Here is a 20,165-nt window from a genome sequence, read left to right on the forward strand (position 1 = left end):
GACTGCAGCGTGCCAGGGCTCCCTGTCCTTCACCATCTCCCAGAGTTTACTGTAACTCATGTCCATTGAGTCAATGATGCCACCCAAGTATCTTGCCCTCTGTCGCCCCCTTCTCTTGCCCTCAATCTTTCCCAGCATCAGGTTTTTTTTTCCAGTGAGTTGGCTCTTTGCCTCAGGTGCCAAAGTATTGGGAGTTTCAGCTTCAGCTGAAACTTCAGTTTCAGTCCTTCCAATGAATATTCAGGCCTGATGCCCTTTAGGACTGACTGGCTGGATCTCCTTGCTGTCCAAGGGAACCTCAAGAGTCTATTCCAACACCACAGTTTAAAGACATCAATTCTTCAGCAGTCTTCTATATGGTCCAACTCTCACATCTGAATATGACTACTGGATAAACCTCAAGCTTTCATTATATGGATCTTTGTTGCCAAAGTGAGGTCTGCTTTATAATACACTGTCTAGGTTTGTCATAGTTTTTCTTCCAAGGAGCAAGCGTCTTTTAATTTCATGGCTGCAGTCACCATCAGCAGTGGTTTTGGAGCCCAAGAAAATGAAATCTGTCACCGTTTCCACTTTTTCCTCATCTTTTTGCCATGATGGGATCAGATGCCATGATCTTCGTTTTCTGAATGCTTGAGTTTTAAGCCAGTTTTTCACTTTCCTCTTTCACATTCATCAAGAGGCTCTTTAGTCCCTCTTCACTTTCTGCCATTAAAGTGGTGTCATCTTCATATCGGAGCATAAATTTTATATTTTGATGAAGTCTAAGTCATCAAACTTTTTCCTTAATGTAACTGCCTTCTGCCTGTTGTATAGTAAATCTTTACCTACCCTCTAGGTTACAGATATTCTCTATTTTTCTTAAAAGTTTTACAGTTTTAGTGTTTTTATTCAGGTTTATAATATACCTCTAATTTTTGTGTACAGTATCAACTAAGGGTCAAGGTTGACTATTTTGCATAGATATTTAGTTGTTTTCCTCATAATTTACTACACTCCACCCCAATTTCTTATTTGAAAAAATTTAAATCCTGTGCCCTTCCCATAGATTCACTGGTTAACATTTTTTCATATTTGCTTTATCTATGTAGACTTTTATTTTAAAGCTAAACCATTTCAAAGTACAGACTTCATGACCTTTTGTTTCTAAATATTTCAGTATGTTTCCTACCCAGAACACTCTCCTACCCAGCCACAATACCAGTATCACACCTAAGAAAATAAGTATTAATTCCACCATACCAATTTACATACTCTGTCTCATGCTAGAATTTCATAGGAATTGTGTTAAACCTGTATACCAACAGGGGGAGAATTAAAATTTTTACTATGTTGAATCTCCAATTAATAAACATGTTATCTGTCCCCACTTATTTTGCTCCTTTGGTTTCATTAGCATTTTGTAGTTTTCTAAATAAAATCCTATACAGATTTTGTTAGATTTACACTTTCACGTCAGTTCATACTGCTCTACCAAGGTTTAAGAATTAAAAAGGTTTTGTTAGGTAAACAATTCATCTTTGGAACACCTGAACTAGCATAAATCAAAACTTGAGGCAGAGTCTGAAACCTCTACACGTCTTCCCAAGTGATGCCAGGCCAATTTCATGGTCAACTACTGCCGTTTGCCTTGGAAACAGGAGGATCAATACCCATCTCTGATTTAAGCCAGAATGTCCTGAACTTAGATCACTTATGGTGTATTAAGATCACTATGGAGTATTATATTTATGCCAAATACAAATCCTATGACTCCCATCCCAGGCTCTTGGGGCAGCATCTGTAAATACATGGAAGAAACTCACCAGACGAGTCAGATGATCAACCAGCTTTGTGAGCTGCTAATCTACGTCTCGTTTCCTCTTAGAGCCACATTCTCCCTTTTGGCTATCTTCTATTTATGAGTCCTACATGCCAGTCAAGTTGGCACAAATGCTGATTCACAAACACGCTCTCATCATTTGTAGGCCTTGTTCATACGATTTCTTAAACTTGTAGTGCCTTACCTTTCTTGATCTCTGTCTTTGCAAATTCAGTGCATTACCCAGACTCCAGCTCAAATACTACTTCCTCAGAAATCCCTTAGCTGGAGATAGTTCCTTCCTACTCAGATTACTTGTATTTTTTAATGGCATTTAAAAGACTACTAGAAGGGCTAGATAAGATCTTACTCATCTTATAGTCCCCAATGTATTCAGTGTTTGCTGTGTGCCAGATACGATGCTAAGTCTTTACCTGCTGTAACTTATGAGATCAGGTTTACTGAATGAGAATTAATAAACCAGAAGTGGCTTCAAAGTAAAATAACAGCATAATATTATTTTAGAAAACATTCTTACTTTGTTCATCTAATTAACTGTAATATTTAAAAAACACTAAATTTTATGATGAGGAATTACGTATCTGGCTTAAAAATGTATCAGGACTTTCTGTTTTTATCATTTTAAGATTTCAGAGTACTTATGATCAAAGGGAAAAAGTAGAATAGAAAATTTAACTTCTTATTACATCACAGAGGGGCATTCCTGGAATTTATATGAACAAAAATATTAATTTTTATATAGTTTTATTAATAAACACAGGGAAATGATATAATACATTAAAATTTCAAAGTCTCATCATAATATTCTTAAAAGTACAAAATTCAATGCTAAATTTTACATTTTCCCCGTGATAATGGAAAAGAAAAAAAACCCAGTAATTATAAATATACATATTTTACAAAAAAACTCCATTCATTATGGAAATTATCTAGATTAAAAGAATGAATGAATTATGACTGAATTTCATATCCTAATGGATCAAGGCCCTGGTCGAGGAGCATTAGAGAGGATTCTCTTAACTTCTGTAGCAATTTCCTTAATTCTTCCTTAGAAAACACCTGTTTTTAAAAAAGAGAAAATGTTAAGAATGAGAACAAAGAAGAGTGTAAATTTATCGTCACCTAATCAACCTGATTAGCTTAATGCAAGAAGAAATTCCTCTTTAAGATTTATGTAGCCAGAGGTCAGTATATTAGCATAGCTCAAAGCTACTTCTCTGGGCCAGTCAATATACTTCTAACTGCTTAGATATGTAAACACATTCTGTATAAAAAAGCACAAACATTAAAACTGGATCAATAAGAAAATCTTACAACATTTAAAGAATATATACATCTCACAAAATTAAATACTACATGTGTGCATGCCAAGTCACTTCAGTCTTCTCCAACTCTTTGCAACCCTATACACTGTAGCCCACCAGGCCCCTCTGTCCATGGGGATTCTCAGGCAAGAATACTGGAGTGGGTTGCCATGTCCTTGTGCAGGGGATCTTCCTGACTCAGGGATCAAACCCGAGTCCCTTATGTTTCCTGCACTGGCAGGTGGGATCTTTACCACTAATGCTACCTGGGACGCCCAAAATATTACTACAAAGGACATCAAATCATTAAAATTTTAAAGTGCAAATGCTCTAGAACTTACCAGATACAGTTTGTGGCGCTCAGAGGACACCATATCTGCTAACTGCAGGCATTCCTGATACTGACCGGTACTATGCAATATGGTGTGAAGCAGAAAACACAACATTGGCAGACAAAGCTTTCTCAGTAAAACCATTTGATGTATTCTTTCATGGTCTTCCTCAGCATCCTACACACAAACCAAAATGCAACAAGTAGAACCTAAAGAGTTTCTGTAAAGCTTATTAGGCCCATTAAAAATAACACAAGGCAAGGTTTCTTTTTTCGGTTGTGCCACTCCACTTGTGGGATATTAGTTTCCTGACCAGGGATCAAACCTGTGATCCCTGCAGTGGAAGCTTGGGGTCCTAACCACTGGACCACGAAGATATTCCCAAGGTAAGGTTTCAATCACAGTATCGAGCAGACACGATTTTTTGGCAAAAAACATGAAGATGAACAAAATACACTTCAGAAGAGTCACAAGTCTGATAATGAAAACAAAATGCTTCTGAAACTGTATTTACTATGTCTTAAATAAACATCTGCATAAAATGAAAAACGTTAAGATGAACAAAAATCAGAATAGAAAATAATAACTATTCCCCTGGATATACATAGAAGGAAACAGAGGCAGATATCAGGCAGTCTGAAAGGGCATTTCATACCCTGTGATTCCTGCTGGGAAGAAGGGTCAGGATGAGGGGAGAGGTGCAGAGGGAGGACAACTTCACTGCAAATACTTTTTTTAATACTTAGAATGAATTTATGATGCTTTTGTATAATCTTTTAAAAACAGAAAAATTAAAAGAATGCAAAGATCTGAATAAAACAGTGAATGGGACAGAACTAACATATATGAGAAAACTTACTGTTGAGAAAACAATAAGCATTTCCTTGTAAGTATACAGGGATCTTTCTAAAAAGTTTTGTAGACACTCAAGAGTATAGAAAAAAGAATAGACCTCTTATGTTCACTACATTTTCTTATAACAAAGTTGAAAAGTAAAATAATTTAAATAAAAAGGTACCCAAAATTTCTGAAATAATCTTAAAACTTGAAAGGAAATCCATAGGACTAAGTATAGAACAAAACATAAGGAGTTTCCTGGTGGCCTAGTCAGGGATTAGGATTCTGGGCTTTCACTGCCATGGTCTGGGTTCAGTTCCTGCTTGAGGAACTGAGATCCTGCAAGCTAGGCCAAGACAAAAAAGGTAACATGTATCGTATGTTGTGTGCTATGCTTAGTCGCTCAGTAATGTCCGACTGTTTGTAGCCCACCAAGCTCCTCTGTCAAGGGGGATTCTCCAGGCAATAATACTAGAGTGGGCTGCCATGCCCTCCTCCAGGGGATCTTTCCAACCCATGGATTGAACCAGGTCTCTCACATTGCAGGCGGATTCTTTACCATCTGAGCTACCAGGAAGTCTTGTATAATAGTGTAAAAGAAAACGGGACAAGAAAAAATAACAACTGCTCCTTTGAAAAGCCTAATAAGATATCTAATTAATTAAAATCTTTCCTTATGACAATTATATTCATCATTAAAAATATGTTCACATGAGATATTAAATTGTTAAAACATTTTTCGAAGGTAGATATTATAAGTAGAAGTGTGAAGCAATAGAATGTAATCTGGAAATTATACCAAAGAATAATTGTACTAACTCTGACATATGTCAGGTTTCTATGCACAGGAAAAATTACTATCAATCTTTTTGTTCTGTTTTGAGATACAGATACATGGAAGCAAATATTAAAATGCATGCTTTGTATTTTCTTATCTTTAAAAGGGAAAGCACCTTCATTTATTTTCTCAAATAAGCATTCATTCCCTTCAGAGGTAGATTTAAAACACCTTGAGGCCTCACTCATAATTCATATTGGTGATTCCTACTTGGAGCCTAGTAAGAATGAGAGGACTGCTTCTTTTTGGGTCATTCGTGCTCCAATATTCTCTTTTCCCCTATGCTAAAGAGGCAAAGTACCTGTGGTTCCTAGATCTCTTACCAACTGAAAGTAGCAGCTGGCTTTTTGATAACCTGGTCTCACAGGATGGATTCTGGCACCTGCCTCTCCTAAATCCTGTTGCTGCCAAGTATTAGAGTGTGATCTCTTCTGCTGACTGCAGGGGACCCCCACACCAGCAGACTGGTTGCCATCAAGCATCCAGAATCATGCCTGATGGGCCCAGCAGTCTGCCACAAGGTAAACAGAACAAATTGCTCTGCTACTACCTATATTTTTCTCATCTGAATGAACAAAAGCTTTGAAAAATCCTGTAAATATATAAAACAAAAAGATTCTTTCCATCAGGGATGTACAGTGCCTTATATGTGAGAAAAGATCATTAACTGGAATGTGTTGATATGTGTATATCTATGTATGTGCCCTATTGAGGATGGGGGGTGGGGCTGCAGCAGGGTCTCTAAAGAGAGATAACACTGGAGTACGCTGCTAAGGAAGTCATCCATGCAGTTATCTCAGGGAAAGAGCATTGTAGGCAGAAGAACAGCAAAGAGGCCAGAAAGTTCGAACAAATGAGGGGAGAAGAGTAGATACAAAGACTGGGGAGGCAGTCAGGACCAGTGACTTTGTTGGTCAAGAAGAGAACTTTGGTTTTTATTCAAGTATAATGAGAAGCCATCAGAAGGATGAGAGTAGGAGAGTGATAGCTCTTTGATTTTAAAAGAAAATACTATATGAAGGGACTGTATACAAAAGAGCGGAAGCAAGGCAGACAGCTGACACTTCAACCGGAATGCGGTGGAGGCAGAGGTGGTGAAGAGTAGAGATGGCCTGCCTGCTCCATTTGCTCTGCCACCCCTGTGTGCCACCAGCCTCCAACATGAATGGGACCATCCTGCAGTTATGTAAAAAGTGAGGTGCAGATATACGAGCCAGTGTATCAGGTCAGGGCTTTGTTGAACAGCTGTGCCTTGCACAGTGGTGCTGGATGGTAAATGAGTGGCTGCTGAAATCTAATCCGTCCTCCATTCTACAGGGCATGTGCACTTGACATGAAATCTATCTGTGTTAGAGAACGGGTACCATTTCCTAATCCTTATACAAGTTATGTAAGTGTTAGCAGGAGCCCTGGATAATTTTCTGCTTTGCTGAATATGTAAGAGTATTAAGCTAAACTCAACTCAAAATATCATCCTTTATAATTAGTTCAAGAAATCACTTCTTATTTGGATTAGATTTGAAGAAGTGATTGACATAGAATGTTGATTTTAAAATGTGTGTAAACAAAATGGTATCATTCATAATTTTCCATTCCAACTGCATTTTAAAAATATTCCAAAGTGTCTGTTCTGTGACTTTCACTGCTGCTGCTGCTGCTAAGTCACTTCAGTCGTGTCCGACTCTGTGTGACCCCATAGACGGAAGCCCACCAGGCTCCCCCGTCCCTGGGATTCTCCAGGCAAGAACACTGGAGTGGGTTGCCATTTCCTTCTCCACTATCTAAGATTAATTCTTAGAATACCAAATACTTAAGTATAAATGTTTATGCATAAATAAGGCATTGAGTCTTTTCAAACCTGAAATACCAATAGTATTTTGCAACACTAACGTTTCATATTCATGAGCACCAACATAAATCAGGAAAGAAAAGTTTAACATTAAGGAACCTGTTAAAGATTCAAAACTATTGTACTTCCCTGATAGCTCAATGGTAAGGAGTCCGCCTGCCAGTGTAGGAGACATGGGTTTTGGTCCCTGATCCAGGAAGGTCCCACATGCCATGGAGCAGCTCAGTCTGTGCATGGCAACTAGTGAGCCCATACACCAAGAACCTGTGCTCTCCAGTAGAGAAGCCAGTGCAATGAGAAGTTGATGCACAACTAGGGAGTGGCCCCTGCTCACTGAAACTAGAGAAAAGCCTGTGCAACTACGAAGACCCAGCAGTTAAAAAATAAATTAATGAATTAAATGATAATAAAAAGAACCCCCCCACACACACAAAAATGTTCAAACTATAAAGTTAGCAGGGTTGGAGATCAATCCTGGGTGTTCACTAGAAGGACTGATGCTAAAGCTGAAACTCCAATACTTTGGCCACCTCATGCGACAAGTTGACTCACTGGAAAAGAGTCTGATGCTGGGAGGGATTGGGGGCGGGAGGAGACGGGGACGACAGAGAATGAGATGACTGGATGGCAGCACCGACTCGATGGACATGAGTTTGAGTGAACTCCAGGAGTTGGTGATGGACAGGGAGGCCTGGCGTGCTGTGATTCATGGGGTTGCAAAGAGTTGGATACGACTGAGCGACTGAACTGAACTGATTATGAATTTATATATAAAATGTGGAAACTTTTAAGAGAATTACTACATCAGGAGTAGCAGCAAACAGTAGTAGTAAACTAAAAGAAATACTGGGTTTCACCTCCACAGATTCTGGTTTAATTAGTCTGAAGTAGGGCTGGCCTTTTCTTTTTTTTTTAATTAAATTACCTAAGAAGCTTTAGTGTTTATATTACCTGGGTAGTTTTAGTATTTTTTAGTATTTAAACATCAAACTGTCCTTAATGTTTTGCTTCTGGTCAGAAAATGGAAGCCAGTAAAGTGAGAAAAAATGTAGTAGCAAAAAAACAAAACAAACAATAAAAAAGAAATGACTATATTAGGATTCAGGGAATGCAGAAGGGAAGATACCAAAAACACTCGTAGGATTTTTCTATTCAAAATAACGCTATCCAAGAATACAGCATTTATAATCCTTGGAACTGAGTTAATGCACTGTTTCAGTCATGCTCCAGGAGCGAGCCTCAGTACCTTTCCCTCACAACATTATTAGTTGCAGCATTCTTCCTTTCCCCCACCCCTACTCATCCAAATTTACCCCTCTTTCAAGGTTCAGTCAAATGCTATACCTTTGAAGCATTCTGTCCAGATCTCTTCTGGGCAGAAGCAGCCTTTTCTTTTCCTGAAGTCACAAAATACTTCATCTGTGCTTTTTTTTTTTTGGCATTTAGTACTTCTGTTACTGATTCTCAACCCAAGCTACACATTAACGCTTTCCAGGTAATTAAAAAAATATATTTTTTAAATCCCAGCCCTACTTCAGACCAATTAAACCAGAATCTGTGGAGGTGAAACCCAGTCGTTCTTTTTTAGTATCTAAAAATATTGTTAAATTGAAAATCATTTCAAACAAACTAAATTACAACAACAGTACAAAGAATATCTCAGTACCCTTTACCCTGCTTTGTGTCTACTTTATGATTTGCTTCTGTGTGTGCATCTACAAACACACTTTTTTGTAAAAAAAAAAAAAAAAAATCCTTTGAGGGCAAGTTGCATAATCATGTTCCATTACCTCTAAATTTTTCAAAGTTTATTTCATAAAGAGAATTATTTTTCTAATATAGTCACAGTGCAGTTAACGACTTAAGAAAATTTAACAGTGATATAATACCTTAACATCACTGACTCAACACTGTCCTTTATAGCATCTTTTTTTCTCCAACACAGGCTTCAGTTTAGAATCACACATTTTATTTAATTGTCATGTCTTTTTGGGACCCTTTAAAAGGTTTTTTTGTTTTGTTTTAAAACAATCTTTAAAGGTTACAATCCATTTAGATATTACAAAATCCTGGCTTTACTCCCCATGTTGTACAATATGTCCTTGTAGCCTACTTTACACCCAGTGGTTTGTACCTCCCACCCCACAACCCCATGTTGCTCCCCCTTCCCTCTCCCCACTGGCAGCCACTAGTGGAATCAACCCAGTATTTCTTAAAAGTTCTCCAGGTGATTTAAATGGACAGTTCAGAGGTGAGAGCCACTGCTTTATGTATGTCTTACTCACTCTACCAGACTTATCTCCACCTCTACACACTGAATTGAATACATGAATAATTGATTTTTGGTCCAGAATTGAGAAATAGTTTACCCAGGAGTGAGACATTCATATATTCCCTAACTAGTATTTCAGGTTAGACTTAAATTATGGGATGTTCAGTTATAATATAGTACAAAGGTTATACAAGATCTGTAACTGCTCCTATTCAGAGAAAGAACTTTAAAAAAAAGATGTAGCTTGTTTGTTTTTGCTTTTAGCTATAAACAATGCACAGAGCTTACCTCTCTAACATCCACCATCCACCCTCCATCAACAAACAACAAGACATTGTACATTTTTTCCTTCACATCAGCAGTTAGGGCATCCAAATGCCCTTTCCAAATACCATAATCCATCTGGAAAACAGATATAAGGCAGATATATAATGGAATATATTTGTAAAGTACAGAGATGTACATATATGGAACAGCATTCTAAAGAACTGACATTCAGTAAACCAAATATAAAATAAACATCAACAGACTGCAGTTCAATAAAACACTAAAATGTTTACCATGTAAATGAACACTATTGTCACCTGAAGGTACGTTTCATGTTTGGTTAATTCTCTACAAAAGATAACTGAACAGATTTCTTTCTTCAAAATAGAACAGTAATAAGGAAGATCAACTCTTATAATAGGAATATAACTGTTGAAGAAACGATCTTAAATATATGACTTGTATTTCTGAGATGCAATGAGACATGTCTCATCTGCATTTAACTTACTTCATATTTCTTTTCTTTGTGTTCATGAGCCACTTTCTCAGTAAAAGTTGCTTGAGTTGTCAAAGTAGGTTTTTGTGGAGCTGAATTCATATGCTTAAACCACTCGTTAAAGGTTTCATGGGCTTCCTAAAATGTAAAGTAAAATAGAAAAATACAAAAAATGAAAACTTTTCACATATGTTCAACAAAATTTTTAAAAATTTGGTTCTTAGAAGTAATTCTGTAGTAGTAAGAAATAAAACTGTTCGATATTTCTTTGTTATACAAAAAAATTACGGTGAGTAAGTATTTTGCTTGTGATATTCATGTATTTATCTGTTTCCTTGATGAGCCTATTAGCTTCCAGAGGGAAGCAAAGAAATTCAGACTAAAACCTAGCTAATCACTTCATTATTTGCTGAATGAATTTTGAATGAGTATGTTGTTATTTTAGTCATAATACAGATTATCGTGCTTTTTTTCAGTTGTTGCCAAAAGCAGAAATGCTAAAGTTGAGTTAAGAGTTCAAAGAATCTTAAGAAAACACATTGTGTGTTGGTTAACAATGATTAGAGGCTCATGCACATGAAGATAAGGTCAGGACTTCCAAGTTCTTAGGGATCAGTGAATTCCACAGTCACAAGGGAGGTAACATATAGTAAGTCAATCACCACTTTTCAAAAGAGTAGTTTAAGGTTTGATAGTGAATCAGGAAAGTCATCATAAAGAAGGGCACTTCATGATTTTCTCTACAATCTCACCAAGTAAGCTCTGATGCACAAATGTTCTCGGATAGCATTATCATCTTCAGCAGGAAGTGGACTGTCCATTCCTTGTTCCTCCCACTGGTTATAGATTTCTGCTATTGAATCCTGAGGAATTTTCACAAATACTTCTTTTGCAGCTTCGTGCTTTTTTGAGGCTGTGAAAAAGATATATAGTTTTTCAATATATACGGATTTCTGTGCAGTGGTTTCTAAAGGAGTCAAGTTATTAGTCTTCAACTTTCACAATGACCTGTAACCTTTTCAGGTCCCAAGGTACTTCTGTTAAAGGTTGGGGTGATTTTTCTACCTAATGGCTGGGCTTTTCCTTATTTCAGTGTGACAGTCACATAAAGGATTAATTAAATGTAGTTACTTTTGTTTTCATTATTTATTTCAATTTTTGGCTGCACTGCATAGCATGCCAAATCTTACTTCCCCAACCAGGGACTGAACCCAAATCCACTGCAATGGAACACTGAGTCTTAAACACTGGACCACCAGGAAATCCCACAGTTACTTTTACATACTATGTCTTAAAAAAAAATTCCATTTTCCAAAACTTTGAGATTATATATAAAATTGAGTGGGACATAAAAAGTCACTATTAAATATGTTTTGTTTCACAATATCAGCCATGAGAGTGGGTATTTTGTACCTTACCCAACTGGAAGGGTTAGGAAAAAACAACAAAGTTTAAGAACAGAAAAAAAAATTTTGAAAAAAGAATATAAAATAGAGCATACCCAAGAATTTCCTCATTATTGCATTGCCTTGTTTTAGTGCTTCTGCTCTCTGTGCTGGGTCGAATACCAACCAGTCAATTACATCAATTTTTAATCGATCTTCCTATTCATTTAATTGGAAAAAAAGACATGTCAATTGTGCTTTTTTCCTAAGATATTCTTCACATTAATAGAACTGGCTTACATCTGTACTACTAATGAATATTTTCCTTCAGGTTATACAAAATTATGAAAGAAAATAGCTTTTCTTGGTTTATTTTCACATTTAATAGCTCTCTATTAAATTTTAGAAAAAACTTACTGGACTGTCAGTCTGGAATTATATATCTGATGTGCCACCAATTTAATTATCTGATTCCTTTAAGTGCTACAACTTTTTCTTTCCTAGATAAAACTTTCTATTCTTTTCTGAAAATAAGGAATAAATAAACCATATAAAAATTAGTTAACTGATCAAGTATCTAGAATAATCTGATGAGTAAAAATTCAATGCTCAGGTTTTTACCATTAAAGAAGCTTCCTTTAACATAAAACTACTACTAAGCAATTCCTTACACAAGACCTTAAGTTTGCTGCCAATTTTCATAACTTGGCTGACAAAAATTCTTAAAAAAAGAAAGAAGCCAGACCATTTTAAAGTAGACATTTATAAGAGCATAAAATGAGGGATTATTCAGAGTTACATAATATACCTTTTTTATCCTCATATTACCTCAGTAGTACCCGTATCCAGTGCTGGGGACAGGTCATGATGACTGAATTCACCATCATCTTTCTTTCGAATATTCTCAACTACAGTTTTTGTTATAGCTGCAATATCCAAATCTAAAGAATTTTTTGAAGGGACAAAAACAAGAATTAATCATTCACACTAATATTCTTTAAATAATCGCAATGATTTAGTAAACCTGGGATAACAATTCCTTAAAATATGAAAGAAATTATAAAAGAAAATGCCAAAATTAAAAGATATTTTACATAAGATACAGCATAAGTTATTTCATTCCAAAACAGAATTTCATTGAAAACTTCATTCCTTCTTTTCCTCTCAAGAGAAATAGGATTTAAAACTAGAAGGATATATGTTACTAAGACAAAATGATAATCTGCCTACAGAGCCCAACAGATGAAGCCTTCCATTTTTACCTGCCTCTTTAGCCAGTTCCAGGCAATGGTGGCGCTGTTCAAACTCTGTAACACCTTCCAAAAATAATGCATACTGGGCAACAGCAAGGTCTTGAGGCAAATGACAGGTATAAAATGCTATGAGATTTGTATGTTTCTCATTTATTAAAAGCTGAAAAATAGAAAAGGATCAAAATGTTAATATGTAAATAATAAAGCAAGTTCTAGGAAGAACAGCGCTATTCAATTCAAAATTTTAAACATATTTAGGAGAGATGCATACAGACATAGAGCTGTACTGCTAAACAGGATTAATTTTAAATTCCAAAAGAAAGTATTTATGATAATTAAAAGTATTTATGTATTTTGATGACCTTTCTGCCACTAGATATTAAAATACTATCATTCTGATTTATGTTTTCATTAAAATGGTCAAAGGAAAAAAGAATCAAACTGTGGATTTGATTTTACCTGTTTTACCAAAGTTTACCTGTATGTATGTCTTTAAAACGTCAATGGAAATTTCTTCCTTCATAGGAAAGAAAAGATATAATTAAATTATAAATACAGCTGTTTATGTGTACCACCAATGTATCTAATAAAAATCCTGCCATAATGATTTTTAGTATTTACCACTGAGCAATAACTACATGCCAGGCTAACTGCTTAACAAATTTCTTGTATTAACTTACCCTAACTCTTTGTGAGTAATTACTATTATTGTTCACATTTCAGAGGAAGGAAGTAAGACTTAAAGAGGTTTTATTTACCCAGATTTACACCACTAGAAGCTTCTGAGTAAAAATGTGAATCCAAGATTTTTAATCCAAAACCCCAGCTTTCAACTACATCATTCTGCCTTCCATGCATACTCTGCCCAAAATGTTACCAATCATTTAGGACAGAAGAAAAAGAAAACAAAGGTTTAAAATCCCACAGAAAACTGAGTCTGGTTCAGTTAGCTTAGCTGGTTGATTTAGAGTGGGGTACTGATGAGGACTGACGTTATAAACTGTCTCTAAACCAGGTAACCATCAGCATTCTGCAGTCACAGGTTAGAACATTAATGAGTCATCTGCAGTGACTTATTACTGAGTGACAATGTGAGACAATGGACACCATTTCTAGAAAACAAAACCCCAAAGTAGCATGTTTTCCTGACAATAGATGTATAAAGCGTCAGCCTTGCAGAGAAGAGTATACAGCTCGTTTTTATTTACTTTGGTCTGTAGTCCCAGAGTGCGGAAAAACAAAACGAGGTGAGTCATGAAGCGGAGGAGGTGTCCAGGTAGACTGTTCCTGCTTTTGGAAAGCCATTTGCTAAATTCATCCATCAAACCTACAAACCATCAAAGCAAAGACTTAGATGGATACAAGTCAAAAAAGAGACATAAACAATACCCAAGGACATTTATTATATTTATATAGCACTCTATCAATTCACTGTCTTATTCTTATGAACTATCATATAAAACAGCCTCTGGATTAAATTCAAACTTTATTTTCTAAAAATTATATAGTTGCAGTCAGATAGGTTGAAAGAGATGACAAGATGTGGTAAGTCACATGCACTGCTTTGATAACTTTTTAGAAAATTACTTTAAAAAACCAAAGAACTCATGCAAAGTAAAATAAAATATATCTTACCATCAATGTCTCCCAGGATAAGGAATTTTTGAACTATATGATAATGTTCTTGATTCTCTTCTAGAACTCTCTGAAAAAGTTTTTTACATTTTCTGTAAATTTATTATGGTCATTCTGTAGTATATACTCATTGGTAAGCTAAAAACATAAAGTGTTGAAGGAACATATATAAACAAAGGGCTTCCCCGGTGGCTCAGCAGTAAAACAATCACCCTGCAATGCAGGAGCCGCAGGAGACATGGGTTCGACCCGTGGGTCGGGAGGATCCCCTGGAGTAGGGCATGACAACCCAGTCCAGTACTCTTGCCTGGAGAATCCCAGGGACAGAGGAGCCTGGTAGGCTACAGTCCGTGGGGACGCAAAGAGTCAGACACAACTGAAGCCATTTAGCACACATGCATGCATACAAAGAAAGAGCTGGAAATGAAGGGTATTAGGAAAACTAAATAAAGTATGAGAAAGATACTGCCGTTGGGACTCAAGGTTGAACATTATTTTTGAAACCGAGAACTGTGATAAAACAATTTAATCTCTGTGAATGTTATGAAACTTTTGTTTTTATTAATATATTTTACTGTTTTCCTTGACCATCCATGGTGAACCAGAAGAGAAGGGGACAGGTGACCAAAGGAAAATAAACTATAAGATTTCCTTCAACATAGACAGTGGTTTTTGAAAGCATTCATCTGAAAATGGCAAGACTAATAAAATGCATCAAAATAGTGATTAGGCACAGAGTAGAAAAAATTTACAAGTAACCTGCTGTTCAATTTTTTCCTAAAGAAAATAATTCTTGTATTTTTGGTCAATTTTTTTTTTCTATGTGGGATGGTTGATCTTGAGCCTGCAGCAAGGAAGCTGGCATCAGACTTCTCCAAATCCACATTTCCTTGCCTCCAATACTTATGTGTCCAAAAGACAGGAAACCATAGACCTGCCTTTGTAGGAGGGTTTTAATTTTGTCTAAATTTTCTTCCAGCAGTCTTTCTTTTTTACAAATATTTGCTCCACCTGGAACTGACTGTAATGCATGTCATGAGGCAGAGATCTAGCTTTATTTCAGATGGAAAATCAATTATGTCCATACCATGTATATAGATAAAACCCTCTTCCTCTGAAAGGAAAGGTCACCTGTCCTTTATTAAGTTCTCATATATATTTGAATCTAATACAGACTTTTGTGTTCTGATGATCTATTTATTCCTATGCCAATTCCATTGTTTTATTAAATTTTTATATTATTTTATTATTAAGGAACATCGCTACTGTTCTTTTCTAAATCTTATTTCTATTCTCACTTACTCTTTTACTTGGAAATTTTCTGTTCAGAAATCATACCCCAAAGCAATAGGTTTCAATGTTAACTTTGGAATGACTGATATTAACAACAAATCATCTCATCCAGGAATGTACTAAATCTATTTATTTATGTCTTTCAATAAGATTCTATAGTTTTTTTATGGAGGTACTCAAACCCACGGCCATTTATTCCTAAGCATCTTACAGTTTTGGTCAGTAATTTAAATGAGATTTTTGGGGGATATTTATTCACTCTTATATGAAGAGTACATCATGAGAAACGCTGGGCTGAATGAAGCACAAGCTGGAATCGAGATTGCTGGGAGAAATATTAGAAACCTCAGATACGCAGATGATACCACCCTTATGGCAGACAGTGAAGAACTAAAGAGCTTCTTGATGAAAGTGAAAGAGGAGAGTGAAAAAGGTGGCTTAAAGCTCAACATTCAGAAAACTAAGATCATGGCATCTGGTCCCATCACTTCATGGCAAATAGATGGGGAAATAATGGAAACAGTGACAGACTTTATTTTCTTGGGCTCCAAAATCACTGCGGATGCTGACTACAGCCATGAAATTAAAAGACGCTTACTCTTTGGAAGGAAAGTTATGAACAACCTAGACAGCATATTAAAAAGCAGAGACATTACTTTGTCAACAAAGGTCCGTCTAGTCAAGGCTATGGTTTTTCCAGTAGTCATGTACAGATGTAAGAGTTGGACTAAAAAGACTCTTGAGAGTCCCTTGGACTGCAAGGAGATCCAATCAGTCCATCCTAAAGGAGATCAGTCTTGGGTGTTCATTGGAAGGACTGATGCTGAAGCCGAAACTCCAATACTCTGGCCACTTGATGCGAAGAGCTGATTCATTTGAAAAGACCCTGATACTGGGAAAGATTGAGGGCAGGAGAAGGGGACGACAGAGGATGAGATGGTTGGATGGCATCACCGAGTCAATGGATATGAGTCTGGGTATGCTCCAGGAGTTGGTGATGGACAGGGAGGCCTGGCATGCTGCGGTTCATGGGGTCACAAAGAATCGGACACGACTGAACTGAACTGAAATCCTTTTCTTACTAGCTGTAACAAGTACAAAAAGGCTATAATTTTTGCCTTTAAAGATAATTCAACTTTATCTTGAATTTAGATACTTTAAAAATTCTCTTAATTATAGTAACTTATTGAGGCACACTTTTCTAGATTTATACTTTTGTCATATATAAATGTTCCCCTCTTTCTAGATTTGTATTTATTCCATGACTTTCATTTGCTAGAAAATAAAATGACTTTCATTTATTTTCATTTGCTAGAATCTCCAAAACAGACTGACTAAAAAAAACAAAAATTTGATAGAGAAACTGTTAACTTTTTTTCACTATACAAGAAATTAAAAAATGGTCAATAAACACAGGAAAACTTGCTCAGCCTTATGAATAGACAGGGAAATATGAGAAGAACAGTGAGTTTCTACTTCCCACCTCATCTGATGGGTTCGCAAAAACAAACTATGACATGTGGGGCTAGTGAGAAGGCAGGGAAATGGCCATATTAATAAATTATTTGTAGGAATATGAATTAATTGCTACAACCAGGGAATTAATTTAAAATACATATACCCTTTAACTCAGCAGCCCTGCTTTCAGAAAACTTATTGTAAAGAAACAGGACTAGTAGATAAACATAAGTAAGACTAACAAGAACATTCACTGCAAAGCTAGAAGTAACCCAAATGATTGTCGAAAGGGGAATGATTAAAAAAGGATATATCATTCTATAGAATATTCAGTTCAGTTCAGTTCAGTCGCTCAGTCGTGTCCGACTCTCCGCGACCCCATGAATCACAGCACGCCAGGCTTCCCTATCCATCACCAACTCCCGGAGTTCACTCAAACTCATGTCCACAGAGTCGGTGATGCCATCCAGCCATCTCATTCTCTGTCGTCCCCTTCTCCTCCCGCCCCCAACCTTTCCCAGCATCAGAGTCTTTTCCAGTGAGTCAACTCGTCGCATGAGGTGGCCAAAGTATTGCAGTTTCAGCTTTAGCATCAGTCCTTCCAATGAACACCCAGGATCGATCTCCTTTAGAATGGACTGGTTGGATCTCCTTGCGGTACAAGGGACTCTCAAGAGTCTTCTCCAACACCACAGTTCAAAAGCATCGATTCTTCGGCGATCAGCCTTCTTCACAGTCCAACTCTCACATCCATACATGACCACGGGAAAAACCATTGCCTTGACTAGACGGACCTTGGTTGGCAAAGTAATGTCTCTGCTTTTTAATATACTATCAAGGTTGGTCATAACTTTCCTTCCAAGGAGCAAGCGTCTTTTAATTTCATGGCTGCAATCAGCATCTGCAGTGATTTTGGAGCCCAAAAAAACAAAGTCTGACACTGTTTCCACTGTTTTTCCATCTATTTCCCATGAAGTGATGGGACCAGATGCCATGATCTTTGTTTTCTGAATGTTGAGCTTCAAGCCAACCTTTTCACTCTCCTCTTTCACTTTCATCAAGAGGCTTTTGAGTTCCTCTTCACTTTCTGCCATAAGGTATACCTATTAAAAATAATAAGCTAGGTTGTTAAATTTATATGCATTAACTCAAAGACAGTCTCATTAAATGGGGTTGGGGGCAGTGGGGCCAAGGAGGGAGCCATAAACTAATGCAGGTAGAAAGACATGAAAAACCACCTCTAAAAACCAAAGTCCTATACTGGAATATCTACATATATTTGTAAGAGTGTGGAGAAGGATATGAAGGATACATATCCATGTTTTATCATCTCAGTGAATGAGAATAATCATAAAGAGGCTGGGAGGAAATTTTATAAAGGTCTTACTTATATAATACATTTTTAGATTATTCTGTTACAAGTATATACTAAGGTCATTTTAAAAAAGTTTTAAGAATATTACTTTAAAAAATACTAGATTATTTTGAGATCCAGGAAAATAAAGTTTTGTTAATTTTCCATTCCAATTTTAATTTTTCAAGAAGAAATCAACTAGCCTACATGCATGCCATATATTTCAGTGAAATAAATTCTAAACCAAATAAACAGAAATGATGTATCATATAATATGCAATTAAGTTTCTTCCTTTTAAAGCATATCTCTTCCTTAAGTAAGCCAAAGGAAGAGAGAATATAACAAGATTCCACATACTTTTGTGCCTTTCAGCTATAGTACACAACAATGTAACATTTAGTTTCCAATTCCAATTATCCTAAAATATTAATATTTACCTTTTTATCAGTAGCTTGAAGTTCTTCAAAAACCTTTTCTAAGGTCCAACTTTTGAAACAAAAATCGAGAAAACGGATAAAGTAACATTAATATAATATGAACAAAGACTACAGAATAAAAATTCAGAGCATACTACAAAATCCTCATGATGAAAAACAAACCAATAGACTCACTTTGCTTCCAAATATTCTCTAGGGAGTTCTTCAGTTTCATCCAGAGTCATTACTGATGTCCTGATCTCCTGTTCAACCAGACTATCCACCATCACCCTAAAGTAGGCCCACACTGTGTCCTCCCAGGTATCACAGACAGGAAGCAGCTTTACCCCATTCCAAAACAGAAACATGCAGACATAGTCAGCAAAAAAAAGGAAAAGCAGTTGAACCTCTTGATATGAACTATAAAATCACCGTAATAACATAAAACATGTGGATTATAAATTATCATACCAAATAACCCTGTGTCTCCAACTTCTCCCCAAACCACAACTTTTTTGGTGGAGGGGCACAGTGGGCAGCATGTGGGATCTTAGTTCCCACATGGAAACAGTGGGATGGAATCAGTAGCTCCTATAGTGGAAGCGCAGAGTCTTAACCACCAGACCATCAGGGAAATCCCTCAAGCCACATCTTCTAAGAAGTTTGGACTCTCATAGCATCAATTTTCCATGCTGATATAAGATGGTGTTTCAACTAATTAAAATAACATCCCTCAAAATAGCTATAAAATGCAGGGGATAGAGGGAGTTGTGAGAAGCACACGTATGTGCGACAATTCAAACAGTCATACTGTGCCTTAGTGGTACATTTCTGGATAAAGCTATGGTAACAAAAGTTATAAATGTGTATTGTAATTATATTTACAATTTTGAGACACTGAAGTCTGATTGCACAGATTAAAACATCATTTGGTATATGGCATACATCAAATTAAGTAGCTCAAGTTACCATTCTATTTCATAATTATCATTGCTGTTCTTAGAAACTAGCTGAAGCTTATAGGATTACTGTATTAGAATATTTCATTCAGCTGATTCCATTCCATAGGAAAAAAGAATTATTAAAATACATTGCATACCTGCTTGAGATTCCCACTTAGAGCTGCATAAATTGCTCTCTCATATCTATTAAAAAGCTCCTGAAATACAATGAATATAAATAAAATTGAACTACTGTTTATCTCAGTATGTCAATTTTTTTCATAATCTGGAATTCTGCAGTATCTTCTAAACTGAACTTATTTGTTCCCGAACAGTTTCTAAACTTTAGAAAGATCTACTGGGGGACTAAGAAGGAAGGATCCCTTAGTTTGAATATAGTCAATACTGAAAT

General features: G+C 36.3%; 1 protein-coding gene and 1 non-coding gene across 3 annotated transcripts in view; both read right to left on the reverse strand.

Annotated features, from left to right (window-relative positions):
• Positions 1-2,549: 2,549 nt before the first annotated feature.
• Positions 2,550-20,165, reverse strand: part of NUP107 (nucleoporin 107) — a 51,290-nt gene continuing 33,674 nt past the window's right edge. Inside the window, exons 15-28 of one of the 2 annotated variants that reach the window (XM_055394940.2) lie at positions 19,912-19,971; positions 19,008-19,153; positions 18,834-18,882; positions 14,291-14,360; positions 13,864-13,982; positions 13,134-13,172; positions 12,665-12,815; positions 12,231-12,343; positions 11,519-11,621; positions 10,770-10,930; positions 10,030-10,155; positions 9,543-9,656; positions 3,468-3,635; positions 2,550-2,881 (exon numbers count right to left, since the gene is read on the reverse strand). In XM_055394940.2, coding sequence (XP_055250915.1) covers positions 2,774-2,881; positions 3,468-3,635; positions 9,543-9,656; positions 10,030-10,155; positions 10,770-10,930; positions 11,519-11,621; positions 12,231-12,343; positions 12,665-12,815; positions 13,134-13,172; positions 13,864-13,982; positions 14,291-14,360; positions 18,834-18,882; positions 19,008-19,153; positions 19,912-19,971 — 1,527 coding nt within the window. In that variant the 3' untranslated portion in view covers positions 2,550-2,773. The other variant, XM_088837012.1, reaches the window with a different exon arrangement.
• LOC129537322 (small nucleolar RNA SNORA38) lies at positions 15,110-15,241 on the reverse strand. The gene has a single exon (XR_008681989.1). It is a non-coding gene; the product is annotated as a small nucleolar RNA SNORA38 (small nucleolar RNA).

The sequence above is a fragment of the Moschus berezovskii genome, chromosome 6 (genome assembly GCF_049115385.1).
Source record: "Moschus berezovskii isolate FMDL1 chromosome 6, NW_MosBer_1.0, whole genome shotgun sequence".
Classification (NCBI taxonomy): Eukaryota; Metazoa; Chordata; class Mammalia; order Artiodactyla; family Moschidae; genus Moschus; species Moschus berezovskii.